The sequence below is a fragment of the Podarcis pityusensis genome (assembly GCF_964106645.2).
Source record: "Podarcis pityusensis genome assembly, chromosome: 9".
NCBI lineage: Eukaryota > Metazoa > Chordata > Lepidosauria > Squamata > Lacertidae > Podarcis > Podarcis pityusensis.
In genome coordinates, this window is record NC_138034.1 from 11,261,238 (window position 1) to 11,288,624 (window position 27,387).

At 42.2% G+C, this 27,387-nt stretch overlaps 1 protein-coding gene across 1 annotated transcript in view; it reads left to right on the plus strand.

The window, feature by feature from the left end:
- Positions 1–27,387, plus strand: part of TBC1D19 (TBC1 domain family member 19) — a 74,571-nt gene that overhangs the window by 2,336 nt on the left and 44,848 nt on the right. The window contains exons 2-11 of the mRNA XM_081020050.1: positions 2,590–2,662; positions 4,097–4,142; positions 7,180–7,255; positions 8,584–8,658; positions 8,829–8,892; positions 11,721–11,767; positions 14,393–14,503; positions 16,490–16,562; positions 18,402–18,440; positions 23,640–23,752. Of these exons, the coding sequence (XP_080876176.1) occupies positions 2,590–2,662; positions 4,097–4,142; positions 7,180–7,255; positions 8,584–8,658; positions 8,829–8,892; positions 11,721–11,767; positions 14,393–14,503; positions 16,490–16,562; positions 18,402–18,440; positions 23,640–23,752 (717 nt within the window). The remainder of the gene's footprint in view (positions 1–2,589; positions 2,663–4,096; positions 4,143–7,179; positions 7,256–8,583; positions 8,659–8,828; positions 8,893–11,720; positions 11,768–14,392; positions 14,504–16,489; positions 16,563–18,401; positions 18,441–23,639; positions 23,753–27,387) is intronic.

The following is a 27,387-nucleotide window of genomic DNA, read 5'->3' on the forward strand; positions in this document are numbered from 1 at the left end:
AGCAAGAGGGATTGCTGCGCAGTGAAAGCAGTAATCCCTCTTGCTGTTCTGGCTTCTGGGATAGCTGCGCAGCCTGCATTCGCTCCATAAGATGCACACACATTTCCCCTTACTTTTTAGGAGGGAAAAAGTGAGTCTTATAGAGCAAAAAATACGGTGAATATGGGGTAAACTTTTTGAAGTTGTGAGAATATGTTTGGAAACTTTATCACTAGTCACCGATGTCACTGATGAATCTAAGCAACCTAATAAAATTACGAAGGTTGAGATCTAATGTAGTTTGAGTGGGCTCCCACTCATGCAATGGGACTCTCCACCATCCTGCAGTCCCCTGTGCACCCCTAAAATCTGTTGGGAAGGGTTGGGGCCCCCTCAAGCAGATTTAGGAGGTACACAGGCTGGAGCAGGAAGACGATAAGTCCCTTTGCACAAGCAGATTTCTTTTTTTCAAGAAGGTGGACATTACTGGATTATCCCAGAGTAATGAGCCTTCATCTGCCGGTGGGACCTCCAATGCATTTTTTGACCTGTTTTATACATGTTATATATTCTGTTTTATGTATGTTATATATTCTTCCTGCAATTAAGGCCATTGATTAATTTGTGATAATTTTCTCTTATGTTAAAATTAGGAGATACTGTTCTTACTGAAGAATTTGTCTAGTTATAGTAGCTGGACCCAATTCTTCCTTTAATGTGTTTCTTCTTAGTTTACTTGTTATTAATGTTTCATAAACATTGTAACTTACAGACGGTAAACCTTTTGCTGATATCCCTGCAATTTTGTTTGCTATAGTTCACTACTTCCTTCTTTTAGTTTAGAGTGCTACCTGCTACCAATTTTAAGTCAGGGGGTATTTATTTACATGAGTTGCAATAAATACCTGTTATTGCTTTCCATTACTACAGCAGTAACTATTTACAGTCATTCCCTGCTTTCCCTCATTTGTCTCCTGAAGCATCTGCTATTAGAAGATTCATCTTTTCCTCAGATGAAATCTGTGGTGTAGAAAATGATATTTACAATACACCTTTATGTTGAAATTTATAGCAAATAACACAGCCTGAAGTATAATACCTGATAAATTAAGAAATAAAGTAAAATTGTTCCAGTTACAGATAGGTAGCCGTGTTGGTCTGCCATAGTCAAAATAAAAAATATTCCTTCTAGTAGCACCTTAAAGACCAACTAAGTTAGTTCTTGGTATGAGCTTTCGTGTGCATGCACACTTCTTCAGAGCTTTCGTGTTCATTCACACTTCTTCAGTAAAATTGTTGTCATTATTAGTTAGTTGCCAGCTGATAGATGCTATATGTTTTCAGCACAAAACAAGTAACACTAAGTTGAGTACCAATTTGTGGTGCTTCAAAAGTATGTATAAGAGATGGCTATTAGTAATGTATATGTGAAATACTTTATATATTTGTTTCCTTATTGATAGCTAGCAACATGAAGGACTCCAGACACTTCAGATAATCTTTGAAGTTATTTCAATTTTCTGAACTCAAAATTAATTATGTATGAGTGAGAGAGCTAGCTTTTTCAAAAATTTTTTAGCTATTTTCCATTTCATCCACTTGGATGTTTTTCTTAAACATGAAAAGTGCTCCCTTCTGCCACATCATTCTTTCCATAGCTAGAATGCATAATTTAATTGACAAATCAAATCAGATGTCCAGGACATTCAGTCCTTTATAATATCTAATATACACAACATTTACTGTCCTGCTCTTTGTTTTAGTAGCTTACCTACTTAGAAACAATTTTGTTTGGTAAAAAATTGTGGATTGCAAAATTAGAAGGAAAAGTCCTGGAAAGGAAACTGTTTAGATATTTCAGACATTTGATCACTTAACTTCAAATGGTCACAAAGATACAGACAGAAAAAATGATGGCCATAATTTCATAGGAGCCTTTCATTGCCGGTTCCCCTTCACACCTTCCAACTGATCAAAGTCAAAACATTCCTTTGACTTTGCTCATAGTGGCTGTGTTAGCACGTCATGTTAAGCCATAATTGATATTTAACTATAATTTAATGTGAATGAGCTGTGTGCTGCTGCATATTCATGGTGCTCAGAAGTCCCTGCTTTACTCTTACCTTGCTCCTAGCTCTGCTGCACAGACATTTACAAACCTCATGCCTAGGCTTGTGACATCTTGTGGAGTTGTTTGTGATGCAGCAGAATACATTTTGGAGGTTTCAACATTTGCTCTGCCTTAAGAATATTTAGGGTATTGTTTCCCAATACAGTGGTACCTCGGGTTAAGTACTTAATTCGTTCCGGAGGTCCGTTCTTAACCTGAAACTGTTCTTAACCTGAAGCACCACTTTAGCTAATGGGGCCTCCTGCTGCCACCGCGCCGCCGGAGCACGATTTGTGTTCTCATCCTGAAGCAAAGTTCTTAACCTGAAGCACTATTTCTGGGTTAGCGGAGTCTGTAACCTGAAGCGTATGTACCCTGAAGCGTATGTAACCCGAGGTACCACTGTATATCTATAGCCGTTTCTATTAAAATTTTAAAATTTTAATTTTTCTAAAGAATGCTTACACTTCTGACTTTTTTTAAAAAATCTTTTATGTTAGCTCAGTCTACACAATCCAGAAATTAAGCTAGAATCCTTGAAGGAAGATATTAAGGAATTTCTGAAGACATCAGGTTTGTTCTTTAGTTTGTTACCTTTTAAAGTCTTTTAAGGAAACCCAGCCAGACGGGCGGGGTATAAATAATAAAATTATTATTGTTATCGTTGTTATTATTATTATTTAGCCTGCCTCACTGCTGAATATTGGGGCAGCATCCACGTACTTGAAGCTTGCTTTACCCCTGTATTGTAAATAAATTTGCCAGTGTTACTGGCACACAGATCTTGACTAGTCACTTACAGCAAGAGTAAACACCTGAAAGGAAAAACAAACAGCCAGTTCTTTTCCAGTTTCCAAGCTGCCAGTGGCGGACCTTGGGGTCTCAAATTTTAGCGACAGCCTCTCATCTTCCAGTCTACTTCATAGTTGTGGCACCCTCGAGGCTCTGTGCCCAGTGCAACTGAACCAGTCACACGCCCCTTAATCCGACTCTGGAGCTCCTCTGCCTGCCTGCTCGCTTGTACAGTCTTTTAGCCATGTAGTTTTGTGCTGAGGCAGATGGTTTGCATGCTAACAGTATGCGCTGATGTCATGTGCAGTGAGGGCCACAACCTTGAATTGGAATCCCATTCATTTACTTAGAAGTACCGTATTTTTTGCTCTATAGGACGTACCGGACCATAGGACGCACCGGACCATAGGAGGGGGAGAACAGGGGAAAAAAATTTCTCCCCCTCTCTGCTCAGCGCCCCTTCAGCGAAGCAGCAGGAGAAACGGAGCCCCTTCCATTTCTCCTCCCGCTTCGCTGAAGGGGTGCTGCGCAGAGAGGGAAAACTGTGCAGCGCCTCTCCAGTGAAGCGAAGCCTGGAGAGCAAGAGGGATCAGTGTGCACCGACCCCTCTCGCTCTCCAGGCTTCAGGTGGCTATCTGCAAGCCTTTGGAGCACAACGGGAACTCCTGCTGCGCTCCAAAGGCTTGCGGATAGCTGCCTGAAGCCCCCGGAGCGCAGCGGGAGTTTCCGCTGTGCTCCAGGGGCTTCAGGCAGCTTCAGCGAAAGCAACGCAAAGCCTCTGGAGTGCGGGGGGAGCTCTCCCTCTGCGCTTCGGAGGCTTTGCGTTGCTATCGCTGAAGCCAAGGAGCCTGTATTCGCTCCATAAGACTCACACACATTTCCCCTTAATTTTTGAAGGGGAAAAGGTGCGTCTTATAGAGCGAAAAATACGGTAAATCTGTGGGTGCAAGGGAACTTATCGGCTGAGCAAATGTGTTTAGGATTGGGGTTTTAGTCTGCAATCTGTAAAACAAATACTATGGGGTAGTACCGTTAAACAATTTTGGAATAAATGAGCAGGGGGCTTGTGCTTTTAGAGTGCTTTTGGTAGTGGAACCTCTGTATGCTTACTTCACTTCAAAGGTTTTTACTCCCAAGTGCACATAGAAGTTTGATGGTATTTTTTTATAATATGAGTTCCTCTAACTTTCATTTTCTAACCTCTTATTTTACCAGGATGGGAAAAGAAGCTGCAAAATGCTGTTTATAGTGAACTCAGTGTGTGAGTTTGTTTTTGTCTGCATTTTTAGAGATGGGGCATAGTCTTTCTTGTCTTCCTATCTGCATGCATTATTTGTAATATCACTTAATGTGTACATCAAAGAAGGCCTTGCCAGATACTTTTTCAATCTGCAATGGATTATAATTTTTGCTTTGTGTAGAGAATGCCGCAGAAATGAATAGGGAAATGGCACAAAAGAGACATACTGCTTTTTTGTTTTAATCATCTTAATAAAAGTCAAGATGGTTTTGCTGGCGGATGAAAGGTTGGTCTCTAATTCAGTGTATTTTGATGAAGTCTGGCTGTAATAGTAGTGTCCAATCAGACTTTGTTTAGCCAATTTATTCCCTATTAAATGGCTCCTATTTTCTCACTCTATAGCTTTTATTTATGTAGACCAATTATAGCACCACAAGCTTCACTCTGAAGCTTGAAATGCTCTCAGTATTAAGTGAGTGGATACCTCAGAGGTTTCGGAGTTATCTTTCACTTAATGCTGGAAGAGTTTTTCAGCTTGGAGTGAGGGGTGGGGCTAGCCGCGAGTTGGGTGTAAGCAATGTTACAGTTGTTGTGGGGAGAAGAGGAGAATTGCACCCTAACATCTTAGCTATGGGGGGATATGTTTCCCAAGTCGAACAACCTGGCAATCTCAGATGTCTAGTGGCCTGGTACTATGGCTTGATGTGTTAGGAAATATATACTGAATAGTCATGACTTGAACCAGGCATAGGCAAACTCAGACCTCCAGATGTTTTGGGACTTCTTTTTTTTTTTTTATTTTTTTAAATAATATTTATTAAAAGTTTCAAAAATACAGAAAGTAAGAAATAAAATACATTCAGATCCTTATTTTCATATATCCACTTTCTGGGACTCCCCCCTTCCCCCACCCCTACCGTATTCCTTTTTCATGTTGTTGGCTCCACAAGCTCTCGGTTCTGATTAAAAACTTAATTTGTTTAAACCATTATTCGAATTTAAGATTTCTACACTCCTCATCAATACCCTTAATAAAAAACCAAAAATTTCTTTCCCAGGGCCCACCCCATTTTCATTCCACAATTTCCCTTTTTTTAGTAATAAAGACGCCCCACATAATAGAAATATCAGAAATAAGAAATAAAAGATATAATAGATGAAACAAAGCCAGTTCAAAAAAAAAGAAGTTGACAAGCCTTTGGATTTTAGTTCTCCCCCTCTGTCCCCGGTTTAATTTCCCCCTGACCACCAAACCATGTTATCCGCCTGGAATTCTTACAATCCATAAATCGCCTGTTTCCCCCAACTCCTTGCTGGTTTTGTTTTTTTTATTTTTTTTCCCTTTCATAATTATTTTTTAAAACACTTAACTTCAGATCTTTAATAAAGCTCCCCCCATTGTTCTTTCCAAATTGTAGTCCAGTTTCCTCTTGTTCCGCTGCTGAAACGTTCTAATTCAGAAGCTTAGTAAGTCTGCAGGGATTATTGTTATTCAGGAACAAAAACTTGCGTTCAGTCCCTTCCTTTCTTCAATAGAAAATTCTATTGTCTCCTTTAGCTGAACACCCTGTAGACAAAATATTATTTCCGTTTTGCAGCTTTCCCAGAAGATAACCAGTTCTGTAAAATTCCAATGGTATTTTTCCACTTACGACCATCTTTGTAATGTCCCGAAACTCCTCTAGGGGGATTGTTGTAACTTTGTTTTCTCTAGTCCAAAAGTCCGATTGTTATCTATATTTTCGCCATTTTATATCCAAGTTTTAACAAATTGTAGCAAATTGTAACAAATTTAGCCAGCAAAGTTCTCATAATAAAATCCTCTCTGCTTTCCGACTTTGACAGCTACTTTGACAGCTGTCAAAATCTCCGACTCTTTTCACCAGGCTCTCTCTTCAATCACCCCGGTTCCCAGGGGGGGGGGTTACGTTTCTTCTCCCTCAATTCGTCCTCCAGCACAGTTCTTATGATTCCCCATCGTGGAATTCTTAGTTTTTATCAACAATACAAATCTTTTTGGACCTTGGTTTCCCCGTCCTTGTCTTGGAAGGTTTACAATAGGGGGGGGGGACTGACTTCCTTTTTGGATCCCCCCCCGCTCGTGTCCAATTCAAAAAGAAATTCTTTTTTTCCTCCTTTTAAACCCAGTTTCCAAATTACTCACGGGTTGTTGTTAAAAAGTCCGAATTTTCAATGGAAGAAGTCAGCGCTCTCCGCCGGATGGCATGCGGCTGCGCTCGGCAGGGATAGCAGAGGACTCAAAGCACCACGCTTCTCCCCGGCACCCGATCCGTAGCCTTTAAAAAGGCTCCTTCACGAGTCGGGAGGGCGCTGACGGTGCCAGCCGAGTCTCCATGTCCACGGCCCTCGTGGCCGTGGTTTTTAAGGGTCCCCGCATCGCCGGTGCGGTAGGACCCAGCCCCTGCCGAGCAGGCTCCCTCCGGAGCTCGGAGGGAGTCCGCCATTCGGCGATGGCGCCAACCCGGAAGTCCCAGATGTTTTGGGACTTCAACTCCCATCATCCGTAGCTAACATGACCAGTGGTCAGGGATGATGGGAATTGTAGTCTCAAAACATCTGGAGGGCCGAGTTTGCCTATGCCTGACTTGAACCATGGTATTAGACTTGCTTCGTTTGAACATAATTCTGACAGAGTACCAGGAGAATCTTTTAGTGATGGAGTAAGAAATGAATTCACTCCCTGTCTCCCCTCTCAAGTATGTTTTGCTGTTTTAAGTTTTTTTTTAAAAGATATGCAATCCAAAAAAGGCTGAAATTATCTGGTATTATGACTGTGCATGTGTCTGAGTGGCCCATCGTGGGTTTGTTTTTCCAGTAAATTATTATATTTTGTTCAACGCAGAGTTAAGTAATGGGATGTAGTAATGTTTCACAAGGCTGGTGGCCGTGAATTGAGGATGATTGCTTGTTATCTCATTAGTGTCTCTGAAAATGATTGTGCTGGTGATGCACTCAATCTTTTAGCATTAACTCTGAAGAGAGAATCAAAGTAATAAATGGAGTAAAAACAAAACCTGTTGTTGCTTTCCTCCTCAAGGTTCCCTTTACCATGCCACCCATCAGCCCCTCCTGAACACACCAAAGAATCTTTGGCTTATATGAGGAAAGCCCAGGTTTGCTGTGATTTAATTTTACTATTTGTATTTAAGTATTGTCATACATACTGTATTTGTATACAATTTTAATAGGGATGTGGGTGGCGGTGTGGTCTAAACCACTGAGCCTCTTGCGTTTGCCGTTCAGAAGGTCAGCGCTTAGAATCCCCACGACGGGGCGAGCTCCCTTTGCTTTGTCCCAGCTCCTGCCAACCTAGCAGTTCCAAAGCACACCAGTGCAAGTAGATAAATAGGTACTACTGCGACGGAAAGGTGAACATCATTTCCGTGTGCTCTGGTTTCCGCCACTGTGTCCCGTTGCGCCAGAAGCGGTTTAGTCATTCTGGCTACATGTCCCGGAAAGCTGTCTGTGGACAAATGCCGGCTCCCTTGGCTTGAAAGCGAGATGAGCACCGCAACCCCATAGTCGCCTTTGATTGGACTTAAGCGTCCAGGGGTCCTTTACCTTTACCTTTTTAATGGAAGTGTTTCTGTATGTCAGGGGTGGGAAACCTGTGGATTGCAGCTTCCATCACTACTGAGCATTGACCAAGTTGGCTGGGCCTGATGGAAGTTGGAGGGCCATCAGTTGCCCACCTCTGCTATATGTCCTCAGAGTGGGACCTATGAGCAATATGGAATACTCCAGTTCTGGATTTTTAGAGGAAAAAGCACCAGAGTAGTGCTGCCAAGCTAGCACGATTGCACCTCTCTATTTTAAAGTGATGGTTCTGGGGATGAAACTATATGTAACATGGACCTGCATGTGTTCTGTGATTTCTCCTTTTTAAAAAAAAGTTTTTAGAAGGCTGTAATGTTGATCAGAGGGATGGAGCATCTTTCTCCTGCTCTGATCAAGGCTATAGTCTTCTTAACCCCCCTGATCTAAGCTATGGCTTTTTAAAAAAAGAAATTGTTTATATAGAGAAAAATTCCAATCTCCTCCACAAATTACTCAGTGGCTTTGGTGAACAGCATGGTAAACCATATCAGTGGCAGTTGGGAACAGTAACTAGGCCAAGCCAACTTGCTGTCAACCTGTGTCAACCCCTACAAGACAGTTTGGTGGCACCTATTCAGTGGGTACATTGCCTGTTTGAGGAAGTACGGCATATATCATATAATATATTTAGTTTTTCTTGGTGTTTGGTGTTAATTGACTCTGTTTCATATTTCATGGTGCTGCAAGTCATTGCACTTTTTTTGTATAAAATGTCAAATAAATGAAATTGTTATTGTCATTTTTTATTTATTATACAGTTAAGCTAAAAAGTAAAACACCAATTAAAAATTGAAAATAGATGGAAAGATGGAAACGTTATATTGATTTGTGTCATCTGTTGCAGGGAAACTGGGAAAAACGCATTCTGAAGAGCCTCAATAGTATGTGTACAGAACTCGGCATTCCATTAGCACAAAAGGTAGCTTTGTTAATTTATTTTACTGTGAATGCTGCACTTAGGCAAAGCTAGTCCTAATTTAATGGGGTGGAGGTGGATTTTTAATCCATGTTATTAAATGCTAACAGAAACTTTTGCTTTTTGTTCTTCGTTGGCTTATTGCAAAAGGCATTTTTTTAAATGATTTACAGAGATCAATCAATGAGCAAAAGGAACTTCTAAGTAAATGGAATGAAATGGGAACAGATGAGCCAGGTATGTGAATCCTACTTTATGCAAATATGACTTTATTTAGTTGTGCCCCACTGCTGATAGAGAGGCTTTTTTATTATTTATCTGATCTATTTACATAGCACTCTTAATTTAGAAAATACCAGAGTGGTTCACAAGTAGTAATATAAAATACAGAACCACATAACAAAATTAAGATATAAAAATCATTGCAATGTTAAACCAGCAGCAACATAAAACATTCCTAGAAAGGTTCCCTGTGCCTGGTTTAACAGCAATTTCAAGAAGACCTGAAGGCCAGAGTAGAAAGGTAATTATCTAACATGACTGGATTGACCTCCTGTGAATCTATTATGGTTGGCCTTAGGGTTCCAGTGACCCTGAAGAAAGGTTGGAACCAACCAGTCCCCTAGAAAGTGCAGCTGAAGGCTTTCTTTGCCGCTGCCAATGCCACCTGGTAGGCGCGATTATGTGCTTGCACCCACACTCTGTCATATTCACTGTAAGATTTCCACTGCCTGCATTCTAGTTATCATCAGCCCTTGCTATCTTGCTCTCTGAGAAACCCAGGGACCTGCCCTGGCTCCATAGTGGCAGAGACGACGGAGGCTTCTGTAAGTAGAAAGGGAGGGGAAACACAAATTCCTCCTTTTCCCCCTGCATCCCTCGAGCCACTCCCTATTCTGTTCCAAAGGTTCCCCAACCCTTTATAGGTGATGGGGTGCAGAGGGAAGGGGAAAGAGTGATAATAATAATAATAATAATTATTATTATTATTATTATTTTATTTATATCCGGCCCTCCCCAGCCGAAGCCGGGCTCAGAGCGGCTAACAACAGTAAAGTAATACAGCATTCTAAAATCAATTCATTCTAAAATCAGATCAAAATCAAATTAATGGCAACCATTGGGCTAGAGTTCTGTGAACATTACCAAAGGGGGGTTATAAAATTCCCCCACCTTTCCCATTTCTGCTCATGGAAGCCTCCACCAGTTCACAAAGCCTTCTGTCAGTGAATGTCAGGGACTGGGCAAAGGAGGAATGGTGGAGACCGCCTCTCCAGCCTGACCCTTCCAGAGAAGAAGACAGTTCAGAATTAGAACAGGGGTTTGAGGGAGGTCACAGCTCAGAGGCAGATGAGGGGAAAAGCTGGGAAATGATGGGAGAGGAGGAGGAGGAGGAGGAAGAAAAAGAAGACCAGGGGGGAGACAGCTGACGGACTCAGTGTCTTTAGAAAGCGTCCCAGACCCCCCTTCCCAGAACCCGGTGGGCCTTGAAAGTAGGAGAGCAAAGAGCTCAAAGGCAGAGGGTACTTTTCAGCACCCATAGTGATGACGCATGAGGAAGTGAGAGACAGAGAGGGTGGAGACTGACTCGGGACAACGCCATTATTCCAAGAAGCTGCATTCCCAAGCTTCTCTCTGTGAATATTGAATAAAAGCGGATGGTAAGGACTTTCCCTTGTATTGTCCGTTCCTGGCAACCTGCTGTGGGGGTTGGTTCTTCTGCCGCCTGACAGTGAAGGGACACAAATTAATACATCTCATTGATATCATTCAGTACTTTGTACTTCAGTGTAGTGTAAATGTGCATGTGTAAGCCTAACAAATGTTGTAATAAAAATAATACAGAAGTGCTCGGGCTACTGAAGCGCATTGCCTCCTGATCCACTCCCAAGAGATAGCCCAGAAGGATACTATGGCATCTAAAGCTGCTGAGAGGTCCAGCTCAGCTAATGGAGTTGCATTTCCCTTTTCCATCTTTGTGTGCAGGTTACCCTACAAGGGTGAGAAAGTTGCTTCAAATCTCAAACTCAGACTGAAAAGCAGTCTGCTGAAGGTCCAGCTTGGCAGCCCTACAGCCACATGTGGCCTTCAGCTTAATTTCAAAAGCCTCTGGATCTTACTATCATAATAATAATAATAATAATTTCTTATTTATACCCTGCCCATCTGGCTGGGTTTCCCCAGCCACTCTGGGCGGCTCCCAACAGAATATTAAAAACAATAAAACATCAAACATTACAAACTTCCCTAAATAGGGCTGCCTTCAGAGGTCTTCTAAAAGTCAGATAGTTGTCTATTTCCTTCCCATCTGAAGGGAGGGCATTCCACAGGGTGGGCACCACTACCAAGAAGGCCCTCTGCCTGGTTCCCTGTAACCTCACTTCTCTCAGTGAGGGAACCGCAAGAAGACCCTTGGAACTGGACCTCAGTGTCCGGCTGAATGATGGGGGTGGAGACTCTCCTTCAGGTATACTGGGCCGAGGCCGTTTTATACTTTCTTGGTGAGATTAAATTTATTAAGGATTCCAAAGTTCACCATTGAGCATTACCAAAACATCATAAAACAGTGAGCGAGCTTTTGAGTTTTTCAGAACACTTCATTAGACTAGATTTTCTAAAACAGGGTGGAGATTAAGCTGTAGTTAAATCCATGATATCTGCATTTAGTTCTGCACCCTAAGATTGAGATTGCAGACTGCTTAAATTAGTGTCTCCTAGGTACTGGCAGAATTCTGGGAGGAAGTGGCAGTATCTCGTGTAGATGTGGATAACATCTGGCCTTTATGTTAGCTTTTAACAGCTGTCTTCGCACTTCAGCTGATACTTGATGATAAGATTGCATGCTTCAGAATTTGCTTTGAATGTATATTCAAAATTTATGTTGATATGAACACATATTGCTGTAATTAGTATTAGGCGAATTTATCCATCAGTGGTTCATAACCGTTTTTTGGATCATGGACCCCTTTGAGAATCTGATGGAAGCTGTGGACCACTCCCGATATTTTTCCCCACAAAGACAATTCTTTTTAATCAAATAACTTTATGTATCTTATTAATTTCAGATCTAAGTCTCTTCAGGCCCGTTTACGCACCTAAAGATTTTCTTGAGGTAATAAAAAAATAAAGTTAGATCTTCAATTATGTATTTATAGATCTTTATACAATAAAATATGAAGGGTCTTATTGGAGTTATGAAGTTCATATAGACTTTGCCAGTTCAAAGCAACAGCTTAAACTACAGGCATGGTTATGGAAGTAAAATGAGGAAACCAGGACTGGGAAATCTCTAAAAGCCGAAAAGGTTTGTGGTGTTGCTCTATGGCAAGTGTAGGGAAACACGGGGTTGGGGGCTTAATTTCCTCTCTGACTGGCCTCAGCATTCTTGCCAGGCCACTGTTTCATAACCTCCTTGAGCGTTTTTGCCATAAATTCCATAAACTGGGCCGGATTCAGCTAACCTGGCATGCTAGCGGAAGACAGTGTAAGGCTTCCTGCTAGTACAGTGGGCTTACTCCTCCCCTTCTCTTTCCCTGCCCCGCAAAAAATAGATCAGCTCTGGATGGGCCAGGAAAACCCTCAGAACAGCGGGGGGGGGGGGGAGACGGGAGATTGTTTCCTCTGGCAAGCAGAAACGCTTGCACTGCTGAAACAATCAAATTAGTGCAAAGTTGAATTCCACCCAGTAAGCTTTATCTCGTAATTTGGGCACAGACGAAAGAAATGAAACAAACGTTTAGCAATCAGTCAGCTTGTATGTCAGCATTCAAATTCTGCTCAGCTGTAAGAATCGCAATTCAAGAGTCTGTTGCACAGTAGTCTGTCAGTATAAGGACTGCATTTCATCAGATGGGAAAGTTGGCCGCAGAACATGGACAGATGCCTTTTTTGATGATCCTCCTTGCCCCTCCAGTGCCCTGAACCCCCTCTGCAACATCCCCCAAATCTTCTCCAAACTCCTGAAGCAGATTGAGATGGAATACAGTGGTACCTCGGGTTACAGACACTTCAGGTTACAGATTCCGCTAACCCAGAAATAGTACCTCAGGTTAAGAACTTGGCTTCAGGATGAGAACAGAAATCGTGCAATGGCTGCACAGCAGCAGCGGGAGGCCCCATTAGCTAAAGTGGTACCTCAGGTTAAGAACAGTTTCAGGTTAAAAATGGATCTCCAGAACGAATTAAGTTCTTAACCCAAGGTACCAATGTATGGGCAATTTCTCCCCTGTATGGCCAACAGATTCCTTTCTGAGGACAGTCACCACTGGATCCCACCCATTGCGTCTTGTATCTCTGTTCTCACTTGTGTTACTTCATTGTATCCTAGGTCAGTAGTTTCACACTTTCTCTGTTCATTAAACCCCATTCATATTGCCAAGGCAAATTCCCAAACAACATTTGGCTAATGTATAGCAGTGGCCAAGCTTTCTGGAGCCCACCATAACACTGCATATATTGCATTGTTCTACATTGTAGCTACACACTGCAGGGAGAAGATCAGTAGTGATGGGGAAATGCTTTTCACGAAAGCTTCCCTGTCATTACGAATCTTCTTAGCGGTTAGCTCTTAAAGTTTCCAGGGGACTTTCATGGCTCCCAGAACAGTTTGACAATCCATGTCCTCAATCTTTTGGTCTAGCTAGAGGACAACACAGAGTGTCCTTTGGGGACCCCCCTCCCGTGTGTTTGCCCTGCCCCCATATTTAAGGTCATACGTGCTCGTTTTACCGTGTGGCTTCAGAAGTGAGAGAGGTCTAAATCCACTTGTGCAAGGAAGAGAGCGACATATTTTAATGAGAAGAGAAGGAAACAACTACTAAAATCCAAAATGAAAAGCATGAGCAGAAGAAACCTGAACCAGTGGCTACAAAATTGATTGATAGATCTTTTGAACCTGAAAATAGTATGGTATCTTATTTTCCAAGAACTATTTCCGTATGGCAGTGTAAATCTGCATTAGCTTGCCTAATAAAAACAACAGAACAGAAAGCAAGCATATGGATATGCCGTTTGTGAAGGTAAATGAAAGCCTCATATTTGAAAAATTCCCTTGTGTAAATAGGAATTTTCTTTCCACTTTAGCATTGCAAATGCCATTAGTTTGGTTGACTCGTATCATAGCTTAATTTGCATATATTAATGAACATTCTATTGCACTCATGCAAATGTAGATAGAAGGCTTACGTTGCGAGCCTGAACTATTGAACTTTATATGTTCTTGGGTTGTTTTTTATTTTGCTGGTGGCTTGAATTATAATGTAACTATAGCATTTATCTGCAATTAAGGCTAATTAAATCTCTCTCAGTTTAACCTTATGAAAACACTTTGCATGAGTAAACAGTGTTTCGTTATGTCTCTTGTGTTTTCTATTGTTTCTTGACATCTCTTGACATTCTTTGAATGTTAACCTTTTAGTGCTTGGCCTGCATCTATAAATTTATATTCAGTCCATAATCCTGTATTAACTCCGAGAAATTATTCATGTACAAGCTGGAGTGTTTCATATAAACAAAAGAGACCAGATGAAAAACCTACAGCAGACTCTTCCTGTCTCTTTAACCTTGTCTTTACACAGCACAAGTCCAGAGATGCATGAACAGTAAGCTTCCTAGGACCATAGCATGCAATCAGAAATATTTGACAGTGGCTTACTGTGATGAATGAACACGACAACATAAGAACAGCCTTCTTGATCAGGCCAATAGAAAACCCTAACTTGTATTGCTTTTCTTAAAGGTATTGATGAACCTTCGCAATCCGAATTATGAAAACAGTGAGCAGCCTAGTTTTAGAAACCACCTGGGATTAATTCAGGTGCCACTGAAAGTGAAGGACATCCCTGAACTGGTAATAATAATTATCTTTAAATATCATTCATTCATTCAAAAGCATTTCTAAAACAGTAGAAATAAGTGTATATGAACAAAAGAGCTAGATTTTCTTAACTGTGAGATACTGAACATTCACAATTCCTGTTTGGGCCTTCAGATAGGTTGCATTGTTTTCAGTGGGTGTTCTTGTCCTTTGCTTTATTGTGACCACTGCCTGCTTAGTGCTCTGAACAACATTTTGGAGGGGAGAATGTGGAAAGGACACTTGGAGGGTGAGGGAATAATTTGAGTTTACTGAGCTCTGGCCGAGCAAAGGACCCAAGTCCTTGTGTTGAAGGAAGAAGCTGAGTGAGCAATTTACATCCAGGGGCAATGTGAGTTTCCTGATGGAAATTTCCTCACTACTTTACATGTTTAAATAATGCCCTACAGCAGCGGTTCCCAATTAGCTAATTATTGAGGACCCCCTATTTTTCAAAAGCCAAGCCACGGACCCCCTACTTTTTAAAATAACTTTATGGTTGTGACCTCTGCAAAGCAATTTTTGGAACAAAATGTGGGGCAACCCAATATATGCAAAGGATTTTAGGTATGCTAAAAAACAGACTAGGGCTGAGCTGAGCGTTATCTGGTTTTCAGCATCGTGATATATTAGTAGCTAAACATTGCGATATTCTGATATATCACGATGTCTGAAATGGGAGATCAAGCATGGGCATGAGAGAAGGAGCAGTCACAGGTATCGGGCGGGTAGGGTACGTGCAGCTCAGGCATGGGAATAAGAGAAGGGGCAGCCACGGAGATTGGATGGTTGGGGGGGAGGAGAGGAAGTGGAGTCACCTCACTGCATGGTTTGAGTGGGAGGGGATGGGGATAGCCACCGTCAGTGGAGCAGCCAGCAAAGAGCGTGTCCACTGCGGCTGCCACTGCTTTCCTGCTGACTGAGAAGAGCTGATCCACCTCAGTGCCAAGGGAAGGTAGTGCCACGATGCCTTGAAGTGAGGACAATCAGCTGCCCTGGTCTCCATCAGCACAAGGGGAAGGCAGCGCCTTGCAATTGGCTACCCTGGTCTCCTTCAGTATGAGGGAAGGCAGCTCAGATCGGCAGCGTCACCAGCTGAGATCATTGGTGGTGCCTTGAAATCGGCTGCCCTGCTCTCCCCTCGCGCAAGGAGCTACATACTGCTGCGTATTCCTGGGTGTCAGGGACTGTGTTGCGGAGGGCTGCACTGAGGAGGAATGGTGGGAGCCTCCCCCTGCTCCTGCTCCAGATCCTGACTCTCCCCAGGAGCAGGAGGACAATATAGCTTTGGAACAGTGGTTTGCAGAGGGACATAGTTCAGAAGGCAGAAGCTGGGATATACTGGATGGGGAACAGCTAGGGGAGGAAACACTGGAAGGGAGAAGGTTAACAGATTCACAGACAGCATTCATCCACCACCCTCCCCAAAGTCGAGAAGGGCTCAGAAAGTGGCAGAACAGAAACCACAGAGGGGACAAGCTCAGATTACGAGACGTAGAAGTGACATAGGTTCATAGGGACCGAAGGGGGTGGGCTCTTTAATTGGGAGCACCGCCATTAGTAGAAGATGTGTTCTTTGTTCTCTCGCTGTGATTATTAAAGTTTCTAACGGGTAAGAAGACTCCTTTTCCTTTGTTCTGCTTATCTATGGCTACAGGGGAGGGAGCTGATTCCCCAAAGCCTGACACTGGGTCAAAATCGTTATTGCGGTGTGATTTCAAAACCGAATTTGGCCAATATATTGAAAAATTGCACAGCACTAAAACAGACCATAACATTTGTGATATTACCCCTAATTGGCAACCACTGCCAATTCTTGCCTCATTCCTATGTCAGAGGACGGGGCTAGATGACAACTGTAGTATAAATCATATTTCTAATTGATAGAAATTTGGAGTTTTGTTGACAACTAATTAAAATTTAAAGAAATATCCTTTGCTGATAAAATATTTGTGGGCTTTTTGTACATTTTTTCTCAAGAAAGAATATTTCAATGAGCTAGACTTGAACACAGGCCAGCTGGATATTGATGATTCTGCACATGTGCCTCCAGGTTAGTGCCTTTGTTTAAAGTAGTAAAATTGTTCTTGGTTCTTACAAGGATTCGTGTGAGATATAGATGCTAACGTCTGTTCCAGTGACAATTCTTGTGTCTTTATTTGCACTGTGGTAGGAAGAGATTTGGCAAGTATAACTTGTATGGTAATGATAGCAGGAAAAGCCAAAACTTACTGAGTACAGTATCTTCATTCCTGGAGCCCTCTCTTGGTCGGAATTTGGCAAAATTTAAAACACTGCTTTTATTAAAGCAAATGTGAGAAGCCTGATTTGGAAAATAGCAGATCCTAGACTGAGTGTAAATATTTTAGTCCAAAAAAGTTAGAACTAATTGTTACTGAGGTAGTAAGCTTTGGTCTTACTACCTTGAATTATTACTTTGAATGATGGTGCTGGAGGAGACTCTTGAGAGTCCCATGGACTGCAAGAAGATCAAAGCTATCCATTCTGAAGGAAATCAGCCCTGAGTGCTCATTGGAAGGACAGATCGTGAAGCTGAGGCTCCAATACTTTGGCCACCTCATGAGAAGAGAAGACTCCCTGGAAAAGACCCTGATGTTGGGAAAGATGAAGGGCACAAGGAGAAGGGGACAACAGAGGACGAGATGGTTGGATAGTGTTCTCGAAGCTACCAGCATGAGTTTGACCAAACTGCGGGAGGCAGTGGAAGACAGGAGTGCCTGGCGTGCTTTGGTCCATGGGGTCACGAAGAGTCGGACACGACTAAACGACTAAACAACAACAACAAAGCTTTCGTCTGCACTTCAGAGTGCAAGTGTGGGATCACATGACTAGCAATTTCTTCAGACAAAATCCCTGCATATTGAAAACCAGCTGTCAGGCAGAATGGTTCTAGTAGTTTAGAACTACAGATTAATCCAGAACAGCAAGAGGAAATGTGTTGCAATGCTATAGAGATGGACAATGTTATTGCGGCTAGGGCTTTTATCTCCAGCAGCATTCATACTGTGTATAGAATACTCTGTATACCTAACATTATCTTGATTTATCTTTATTCAACTGATGAAGGACAAAGCTTGTGCTACAGCAAAGTAGTTAGAGCCTCAGGGCATCTTTTTGTGTTCTATTTATTATCTAACTAGATTAGCATATGCCCTCTTCAGCTCCATTTCTAAATTACAGGAAGCTCTCCTTGCTGGTAATGCATTCGCCACTTGGAAATAATACCTGCCTCATGATGGGAATGAGCAGATAGCCATCAAAATTTAAATGGGTGGAAATTAATAACACAGCTGATGTTCTATAACTATAGTTGAAGCATCTGTCTCATGAATGAGAAATAGCACATTTGAAGAACATTGTTTATTTTAGACAATTTTTTTTTGGAACCTTAATTCCCCCCCCCCCCAAGGTGGTTTACAAAAGGAGAGAGTGAAATAAAATGATACTTTAAAATAGCGCACTAACAGGCTATACAGGGAAGCTAAGATAAGGACATGCACAAACCCATCTTCTGAATTTCCATCTCATATAGCGTTCTGATCACCGTATCCTCAAACTGCCCTCTAATCCTTTTAGAGTAGAGAGAGAGGACCAGCATTGTTTTCCTTAAAAAAAAACCAAACTCTTGCTTCAAATTACATTTCGAACGAAAAGGGTAAGGGTTTAAAAAGTAGTTTGGAGGCAGACGGGTGCCATTTTTCGGAGAGAAATGTTGCACATGTGGATTATGAATGCATGTTCCCTGGAATTCTGGTGCACGTATGGTGCCGTGCTTTCAGTTAAGATGTTTTGATAGTTAAATCAAACGTCCTTCTATAAAGTTTAAATAGTTTTGAACTGTTTGCACTCTTTTCTTGCTTTACTGTTTTAGAACTCTTTGAAAATGAACATGTACGTATTGGTCAGAAAGGTAAGAATTGGATACTGACTGTAAACAAATTGCAAGTGTTTTAGGTTTTTCTGTGGGTTTTCTTTGTTTTGTCTGGTATGAAGCGTAATAAGGCTGCAATTCTAAATACTAGAAATTAAGTACCACTGGATGCATTGGGATTTCCTTCAGAGTAAACAGCCATAGAATTGCACTGTAAATGATGTAAAATAAAATGTAACTTGTACCTTTTTAACGTGCTGGAACTGCTAGAGATTTATGGGTTCTAGATAAAGAGTGTCACAGCTGGCAGATTAAAAACGAAGTATATGTGTGTGTTTGTTTATGACAGCTTTATTGCAAATTGCTGAATTCCTGGTTTGAATTCTATTTTAAAATCACCAGAGTTGCTTCTGTGCACAAAGAACTCTCATTAATGTTAATGGAGTTTATGTCCCTGCATCAGATAAGAATATAACTTTAATTCTTCCAGGTGGTTAGTCGCTAGTGCAAAACCTAATGAAACACGTAGCACTAAGTCAGCTTGCAGGATGCTTATGCCCTTTCAAATAAGGTCATTATTCTACCAGTTGAAAGGAAATCAACCCTACGCCTTAATTAAAAGGAATCAAACTCACATGGAACAAATTATTTTTTCTCTGCCTTTCCTTTCACAAGAGTGACTGTGAAAGGAATTAGGCCATGCCCGTGTCACATTCTCCTCTTCTAAATTATATTAAAAGACAGCATGACAACTATGATAATTTGGGGTAGGAGGGGAGAAAACCCAAAATGACATGCGTTTGATCGGGCAACCACTTAAATTAATAGAATATTAATAATATTATGTTGGGAGCTGCCCAGAGTGGCTGGGGAAATCCAGCCAGCTGGGTGGGGTATAAATAATAGTAGATGATGATGATGGAAGTAACCTAGACATCCGTGACCTCCTTGATTTAATAGCATCATTTCAGATCTGTACAAAGTCATTAAAAAAAAAATAGTTTGTTTCAATTCCTCAAAAAACTGAATTTGGACATTATACAAATATTGGATAATCACTTTTCACTGAATATTAAATGCAAAAAAGGAAGGGGAAGGGGATGCAGGAGGTACCTGGTAAGTTACAAATATGTGGACAGCAGAAAAATAGGAAGTGTGATTTGTGTTGAGTCATAATCTCACTGTGTGACTCATGCACTGCAAGCTTGACCAAACTAGTCATCAAAGGTGTTAATCTTCACTTGTAAACTTCTCAAGCAGGCCTTTTGTTTTGTTTTGTTTTGTTTTTCCAGCAATGTCCTAATTACTGGGGTTAGGCATCAAAGTTCATACTGAACAGAAGCTCTTCCATGGTCCCGGATAGCCTTTAAGCAGGCATCTGTTACTACTGAGTTATCTTTGACTTGCTGCTAATTGGGTAGCCTTAATATTCGTGCCACTTGCTTAGCCAGGAAATGCCATGTATTATCTTGGCTGACAGCCCCAGGAAATTATTTCTGGTTTGTGTATACCTTGCCAAGCAGCAGAAAAGCATAAACACACCCGTGTTAGCATTTTCACTAGTGCCATCCCTATCTACTGCCAGGTGTAGCATTGTCTCTTTCAAACCTTTACTTTGTGGGTCAATACTCGGTTTCTCTTTTGCAATCCAGATGTTAGGAAGAAACAAGTTAAGTGGCTCAAAGGTACCTTCCGGAGTAGAGATCTGCAAAACCAAACCAAATCATATAAGCATCAGTATGTTGCATTCCTCTTGTAGCAAGCTGTCTTAAAAGGTAAAGGTACCCCTGCCCGTACGGGCCAGTCTTGACAGACTCTAGGGTTGTGCGCTCATCTCACTCTAGAGGCCGGGAGCCAGCTCTGTCCGCAGACACTTCCGGGTCACGTGGCCAGCGTGACGAAGCCGCTCCGGCGAACTGGCACCAGAGCAGCACACGGAAACGCCGTTTACCTTCCCGCTATAAAGCGGTACCTATTTATCTACTTGCACTTAAGGGTGCTTTTGAACTGCTAGGTGGGCAGGAGCTGGGACCGAACGACGGGAGCTCACCCCGCCGCGGAGATTGGAACCGCCGACCATGCAATCGGCAAGTCCTAGGCACTGAGGTTTTACCCAGAGCGCCACCCGCGTCCCTAGCAAGCTGTCTTACATTGAGTTAAATTTTTGCTCTGTGTAGCTCAGTACAGGGACGCGGGTGGCGCTGTGGGTTAAACCACAAAGCCTAGGACTTGCAGATCAGAAGGTTGGCGGTTCGAATCCCCGCGACGGGGTGAGCTCCTGTTGCTCAGTCCCTGCTCCTGCCAACCTAGCAGTTCAAAAGCACGTCAAAGTGCAAGTAGATAAATAGGTACCGCTCTGGCGGGAAGGTAAACGGCGCTTCCGTGCGCTGCTCTGGTTCGCCAGAAGCGGCTTAGTCATGCTGGCCACATGACCTGGAAGCTGTACGCCGGCTCCCTCGGCCAATAAAGTGAGATGACCGCAGCAACCCCAGAGTCGGCCACGACTGGACCTAATGGTCAGGGGTCCCTTTACCTTTTAGCTCAGTACAGTATTGTCTGCCATAACTTGCAGTGGCTATCTAAGGTTTCAGACAGGACATTCTCCGCCACTGAATTTCACCACTTCTCCCTTTAGCATGTTCAATTTCCTTTATACCCTTGGTTTCTTTAATTGCCTGTCATGTCCTGCTGTAAGCTTGTTGTCAAGTGCTGCTCTATTCCCATTTAGCGGACTTTGAGCACTTTGAATTGGATGGCCCCCAGTTCCTTTTGTCTTCCCCCTAGAAATAAATTTTAAAGCTGTTCTGTCACCTTTTTGACCTTAAGCGACAGCAGTTTTCTCTTCACCAGAACCCACAGTCTGCTCTTGTTGTTCTGGGTATAAATTAATAGTTTCCCTTGTCAACTGATCACTGTCAACTGCTTTTCCCTTTGTATAAATGTCAGTTCTCTGACATACTGTACACCAACCTTAAACCATGGATTCTTCATCTCTCAAGATAAGAGCTCACTCACCTTCTCTCTTTGCTAAATATTTCTCAACTTCATCCGGGCAAAGATCAGAAAGGCAGTTCTTTTCCTCTTTCTTCACTGTGAACTATCTGCTGATACTTAATTATCAAATGTGTTCTTCCTAAATACTTTAAAATCTTTGTAAAATGTGAGGAAGACTTATGAACAATTATCCGTCCCCATAATTGTTAAGGTGCTTCATTAGAGAACAAATACTCTTCATCCTTGATTCTAGGGATGTTTTGAGGTGTGAAAAGAACACAACAAAAAAAGCTGGTACTGTGTTCATGCTAATATATATTTCATGAATATGGGCAATCGCATCTGCTATTCATTTCAGCCACTTACAAGTGAGCTGAGCCCCTCAGTTTAGGAGATAATATGCAAACTGGGCATACATGTGATGACTCCATGCACATCTGTTTTGGTACATATGGCACATACTATTGAAAGGTGGCATTAATAAAACTCCACACCTCTACTTAAAACTCCTTTGGCCGAACATAAAGGACAAAAGCACTTCCAAACTCAAAAGGCTTCCTTTAATTAGCCAACCAGACCCAATAAGTATTTCAGAAATCTTATGATTAATTGCTTGAATCCTAAATTGCACAATCAGTTGCCTCGCCAGTTTTTCACACATACCATCTGCAGCCTAATACACCTCAGACACTATGGATATGGAAGATTTGGAGATTCTTGAAAGTGACTTTTCAGAGGGTTCAGGGACTTGCAGATGGTAGAGAATTGGCAGAAATACCTGCTATTCACACAATGGAATATTTGTACAAAACAAATGGATAAGAGTAGTATTTAATTTGAAATATTTATAGGTCTCTTTTCAGGGTGGAGGGACGCGGGTGGCGCTGTGGTCTAAACCACAGAGCCTAGGGCTTGCCGATCGGAAGGTTGCGGTTCGAATCCGCGTGACGGGGTGAGCTCCTGTTGCTCGGTCCCTGCTCCTGCCCACCTAGCAGCTTGAAAGCACGTCAAGTGCAAGTAGATAAATAGGTACCGCTCCGGCGGGAAGGTAAACGGCGTTTCCATGAGAGCCAGTGTGGTGTAGTGGTTAAGAGCGGTAGTCTCGTTATCTGGGGAACCGGGTTCGTGTCTCCGCTCCTCCACATGCAGCTGCTGGGTGACCTTGGGCCAGTCACACTTCTTTGAAGTCTCTCAGCCCCACTCACCTCACAGAGTGTTTGTTGTGGGGGAGGAAGGGAAAGGAGAATGTTAGCCGCTTTGAGACTCCTTAAAGGGAGTGAAAGGCGGGATATCAAATCCAAACTCTTCTTCTTCCATGCGCTGCTCTGGTTCACCAGAAGCAGCTTAGTCATGCTGGCCACATGACCCAGAAGCTGTCTGCGGACAAACACCGGCTCCCTCGGCTTATAGAGCGAGATGAGCACGCAACCCCAGAGTCATCCGCGACTGGACCTAGTGGTTGGGGTACCTTTACCTTTACCTTTTTCAGGGTGGAAGTAACAAAAACCTCAAAACAGTAAAACATAGCACTAAAATAAACAATAATAGAACCAGCCATAATACTAAAAAGCATTCAGCCCAGTAAAATAGCAAACTCCAATAGATAAATAAAACTAAATCTAATTCAGTTCTACAGCCCCCAAATAGGTTTTTAAAGCGTTTCCTAAAGGCGAGCAGTAATGAGGCACTGTGTACCACAGTTGGCAACAGGTTCTATAGCTGTAGTGCCACAGTTGGAAAAGGTTTGAAAAATAGTGTGAACGTGCCAGAAGTGAAGAGAACACACAGAATTTATTTTTAGAAATACTAAATAATGTCTGAAACTAATATTACTAGTCCATGGCAATCAGCTTGGTGATTCAAGACATTTATTATCGTAACGTTAACTGAGAGTACAATCCTACATATTAACCATAGTAAGCCTCCCAAAACACAGTGTGATTTACTTCTGAGTAGATGTGTATAGAACCGTGCTGTAAATGTGACTTCTAACCAAATATGGTATTCTTAGCTTTAAAATCCCCTTAATTTTGAAAACTTGCTTTGTGTGATTCAGCCTCCAATTCTGCACAGGCTTCATATTCTACATAGATCTGTGTGGAATAGCCAAAAAAAGATAGGTTTTTTCCCCTGCCATCTTAAATGGTATTGGAGGAACACTTAAATGAAATGCTAATAAAATATAAAACTGAAATGTGTTTGTATGTCTTTTGTGTGTATTATTAACACTTGCATTTCTTGTAGTTTTAATGGAGCAGGATAGTGCAGCAGCTCAACAGTATGTCCGGCAGGGATGTCCAAATTTGCTACGAGCCGAGTTGTGGGCCCTGATTCTGAACGTTTCCAGTCAACCCGAGGTAAGTAGCAAAAGTGTAGTAAAAATGTAGACTCGCAGCAGCTACATACCCAATAGCTAAATTATAAATAACGTTTGGCTTCGTTATTAAGCGTGATGCTAGTTTTGGTTTATTGTGCACAAAGTCACACAAGGGTATTTGTGCTCATTTAACAGTGTTTTTCTGACTTTTAAAATCTGAACCCCCCTTTCCCTAGTTTATTTTGCGTGCCCAGATGGAGACCCCTGCGCCCCCGAGCGACAGCCCGAGAGCAACGAAACACACATGACAACGTGTATTGGGATTTAAAATGGCCACAACTTTATTATCAGTTTCAAATGTAGGAAACCTTGGCTTAGGCATTGGGCGTGTATCCCTCTCACATCCCCAGCCTGGGGGACTGAGGCACAGCAGGGTTAATTGGATCAGAGGAGGCACTGCAAAACACATTTTTTGCTCTATAAGATGCACCAGACGATAAGACGCACCTAGTTTTTGGAGGAGGAAAACAAGAAAAAAATATTCTGAATCTCAGAAGCCAGAACAACAAGAGGGATCGCCGCGCAGCGAAAGCAGCGATTCCTCTTGCTGTTCTGGCTTCTGGGATAGCTGCGCAGCCTGCATTCACTCCATAAGACGCACACACATTTCCCCTTACTTTTAGGAGGGAAAAAGTGAGTCTTATAGAGCAAAAAATACGGTATTTACACAGCGAGACACCCCCCCCCCTGCAGAACTGGTTTATTGACAACCTCTCACCTTACGGCCAGTGACTCCCTTCACACAAAACCCTTTAAACGGGAACCTTGAAATGCCACCGCGGTGTGTGTGTGTGTGTGTGTGTGACCACTCCATGTCCCCCTTTAGGAATGATAGATGAAAAGATTCCGCCCAAGGCCTAAAACCACTACCCGAGACCATGATATTGCAGTCTCGCCATCAAGACAACCTACAGCTGAAAAAAATACCCTCAGCATCCTGACAACCAATCCTGCAGGCAACTCCTGATACCATCCAACCAGAGTTCATTCCCTCAGGTAGTCAGGTCCACCCCATCAGGTCTGAATAATTCTACCCTGCTGGGTTTGATGTCCACATGGTGAACCACTCGGCCGCCAAGACGTATAATCGCAGAGCGGATGACCCAGTTGATTTTTACCACCGCGTAGTTCAGTCTGGAAGGTTTAAGGGCACCCTGCCATTGCAAGCACGGAAGACGGTTGGACCACATATTACTGTACTGTGAAGTTGGCGTGGCAGCCCTGCAAGTGCTCATCCACTTCCTAGAGCTCCCATGACTATGCCCTGCCTCATTCCCATCCTCACAAGTGCAGAGGCTCTGCAAGGATGCTGAGACTGCTTTCGCTGCCCCCGTGCCTCTCTCCCCATAGGCCACGGCTGCTGTGTTACGCTTTCCATGTGTGTCCTGTCTCTACAAAAGTCACAGACCTTGCTGCCGTTTGGTTTTTTTGTATATTTATTTTAGATTTTGTTGCGATTGCATAGAAATTATTCAGTTTGGTTTTGTATTTTTTTAATGTTTTATTTAGTGTTTATGACTTTTGTTGTGTTGTTTTTATGCATTGTTTCCATGTTGTAAGCCATCTTGAGCATAGTTTGAACTGTGGAAAGGCAGCATACAAATAAAATTATGACTGTGTGTATGTAGAACTGTGTACAGTGGTACCTCGGGTTACATACGCTTCAGGTTACAGACTCCGCTAACCCAGAAATAGTGCTTCAGGTTAAGAACTTTGCTTCAGGATGAGAACAGAAATTGTGCTCTGGTGGCGCGGCGGCAGCGGGAGACCCCATTAGCTAAAGTGGTGCTTCAGGTTAAGAACAGTTTCAGGTTTAGAACGGACCTCCTGAACGAATTAAGTACTTAACCTGAGGTACCACTGTAAGTTGAACATTTCAAATAAGAGAAACCTATTCCTTGCTGTGAAAAATTGGCATGCCATGGAATGACATAAATGACCTCCCCTCTGGAGTAACACCACTTCTCTTGCCTCCCCAATACTTTTTCAGCTTCTGTTCTTGTCTCTGCTGCCCAACTTTTTGCCTCAGTATTTTTTCTGAACATGCCACCTAGCCTGTGCCTCTATTCATTTGCCTTGCTTTCTTCCTCTACTGCTCCAGATAATTTCCCGAGCCTTCTTGCCACATCACGCCTTCTTCCTATTGGAAATGGGCTTCTCCATAGGTCTTCTTTCCTTTCTTTCTATAGCACTGTGGGGTAGCTACTTCCTTCTGCTTTTGAATATGTGCAGGTCTTCCTCATATGTTCCTGTACTCACGCGGCCTCCCTGCACACATTAGGCAGTGGCATAAGTATCACATTCAGCTATCGGGTAGGGCCTGTGACATCATTACTGATAAGCCACACAACTCCCCTTCTTGCATATTCTGTTTCGTGTGTGTGTGTGTGTTTGTATCTTCTTCTTCTTTGGCAATTACTCGTAGCCTAGTAAGATGTCTTCCATAAACACAGTTTTAACAGTGAGTCTGTAAGTGGCTGTGGAGGCCAGTTCTGGATCCACACATCCTTCCACAGTGGGGACAGAGGTTTTCAGGTGAGAGTTGATCACAGTGAGGGTTTGGCAAGCATGCCTTCCTCTTAGCGCGTTTCTCCCTTTCGCCCTGAGTTTGAGCATCTTCAAAACCCATGGCACCTTTGGTAAAGGCTGTTCTCCGATTGGAGCGCTCCCAGGCCAGTGTTTCCCAGTTGTCGGTGTTTATACTACAATTTTTTTAGATTTGCCTGGAGAGAGTCTTTAAACCTCTTTTGTTGAGCCACCAGCATTACACTTTCCATTTTTAAGTTTGGAATAGAGTAGTTTCTTTAGAAGACGATAATCAGGCATCAGCACAACATGACCATATAATAATAATAATAATAATAATAATTTATTACGGCCGTAGGCCCATACAACATGACCATATATTTAATTGGTTTGCTCATTTTACTTTACATTTGCTCATTTTGCTTTATGTTTACTATTTGGTTGATGTGCTGCTCTACCTCTGTGCTGCAGTAAACGTTGCCTTAATTTTTCTTTAAAATGCTCAACACAGCCTAGCTAAAGAGATCATGACTTTATTAGTCTTTATTAGTCAGAGTATCGTGCTACATGCTTGATACTGTAGATATGAAGATATTATTTTCAGTTAATTGAAATTAAGAGTACTGTAAGGGACGGACAGATGATGAATAAGTGGCATGCATGGGTGCATGAGAGAGAGAAAGAATTTATATTATTCCTTGTTATGTATGATTGGGAGTGGGTTGACAATAAGATGATAGCTGTATCTAACGATGAAAACAGACTTCAGTATTTTAAAAGCACTATTGGAAAAGATTTTGCTAAGCTTAGGGGAAAATGTTTGGCTTTTTGGTGCATATACTTACATCATACATCAAGAATAAATAATCCAAGAAGTAATGGATTATACATTGTTGAAAGAGAAAGCGCTGCTTTTGTCATAATGAAAAACATTGTACCAATGTTGTGATGGCTAATTAACTCTGAATTGTTCCAAATTATTCTGACAGTTAAAGCCTTGCTTATTTCCTCTTTTCTAATAGTAAACAGATGAGAGAGATTAATTGTAATTGGCTGACTTCACTACATACCACACTAGTGGTACCATAT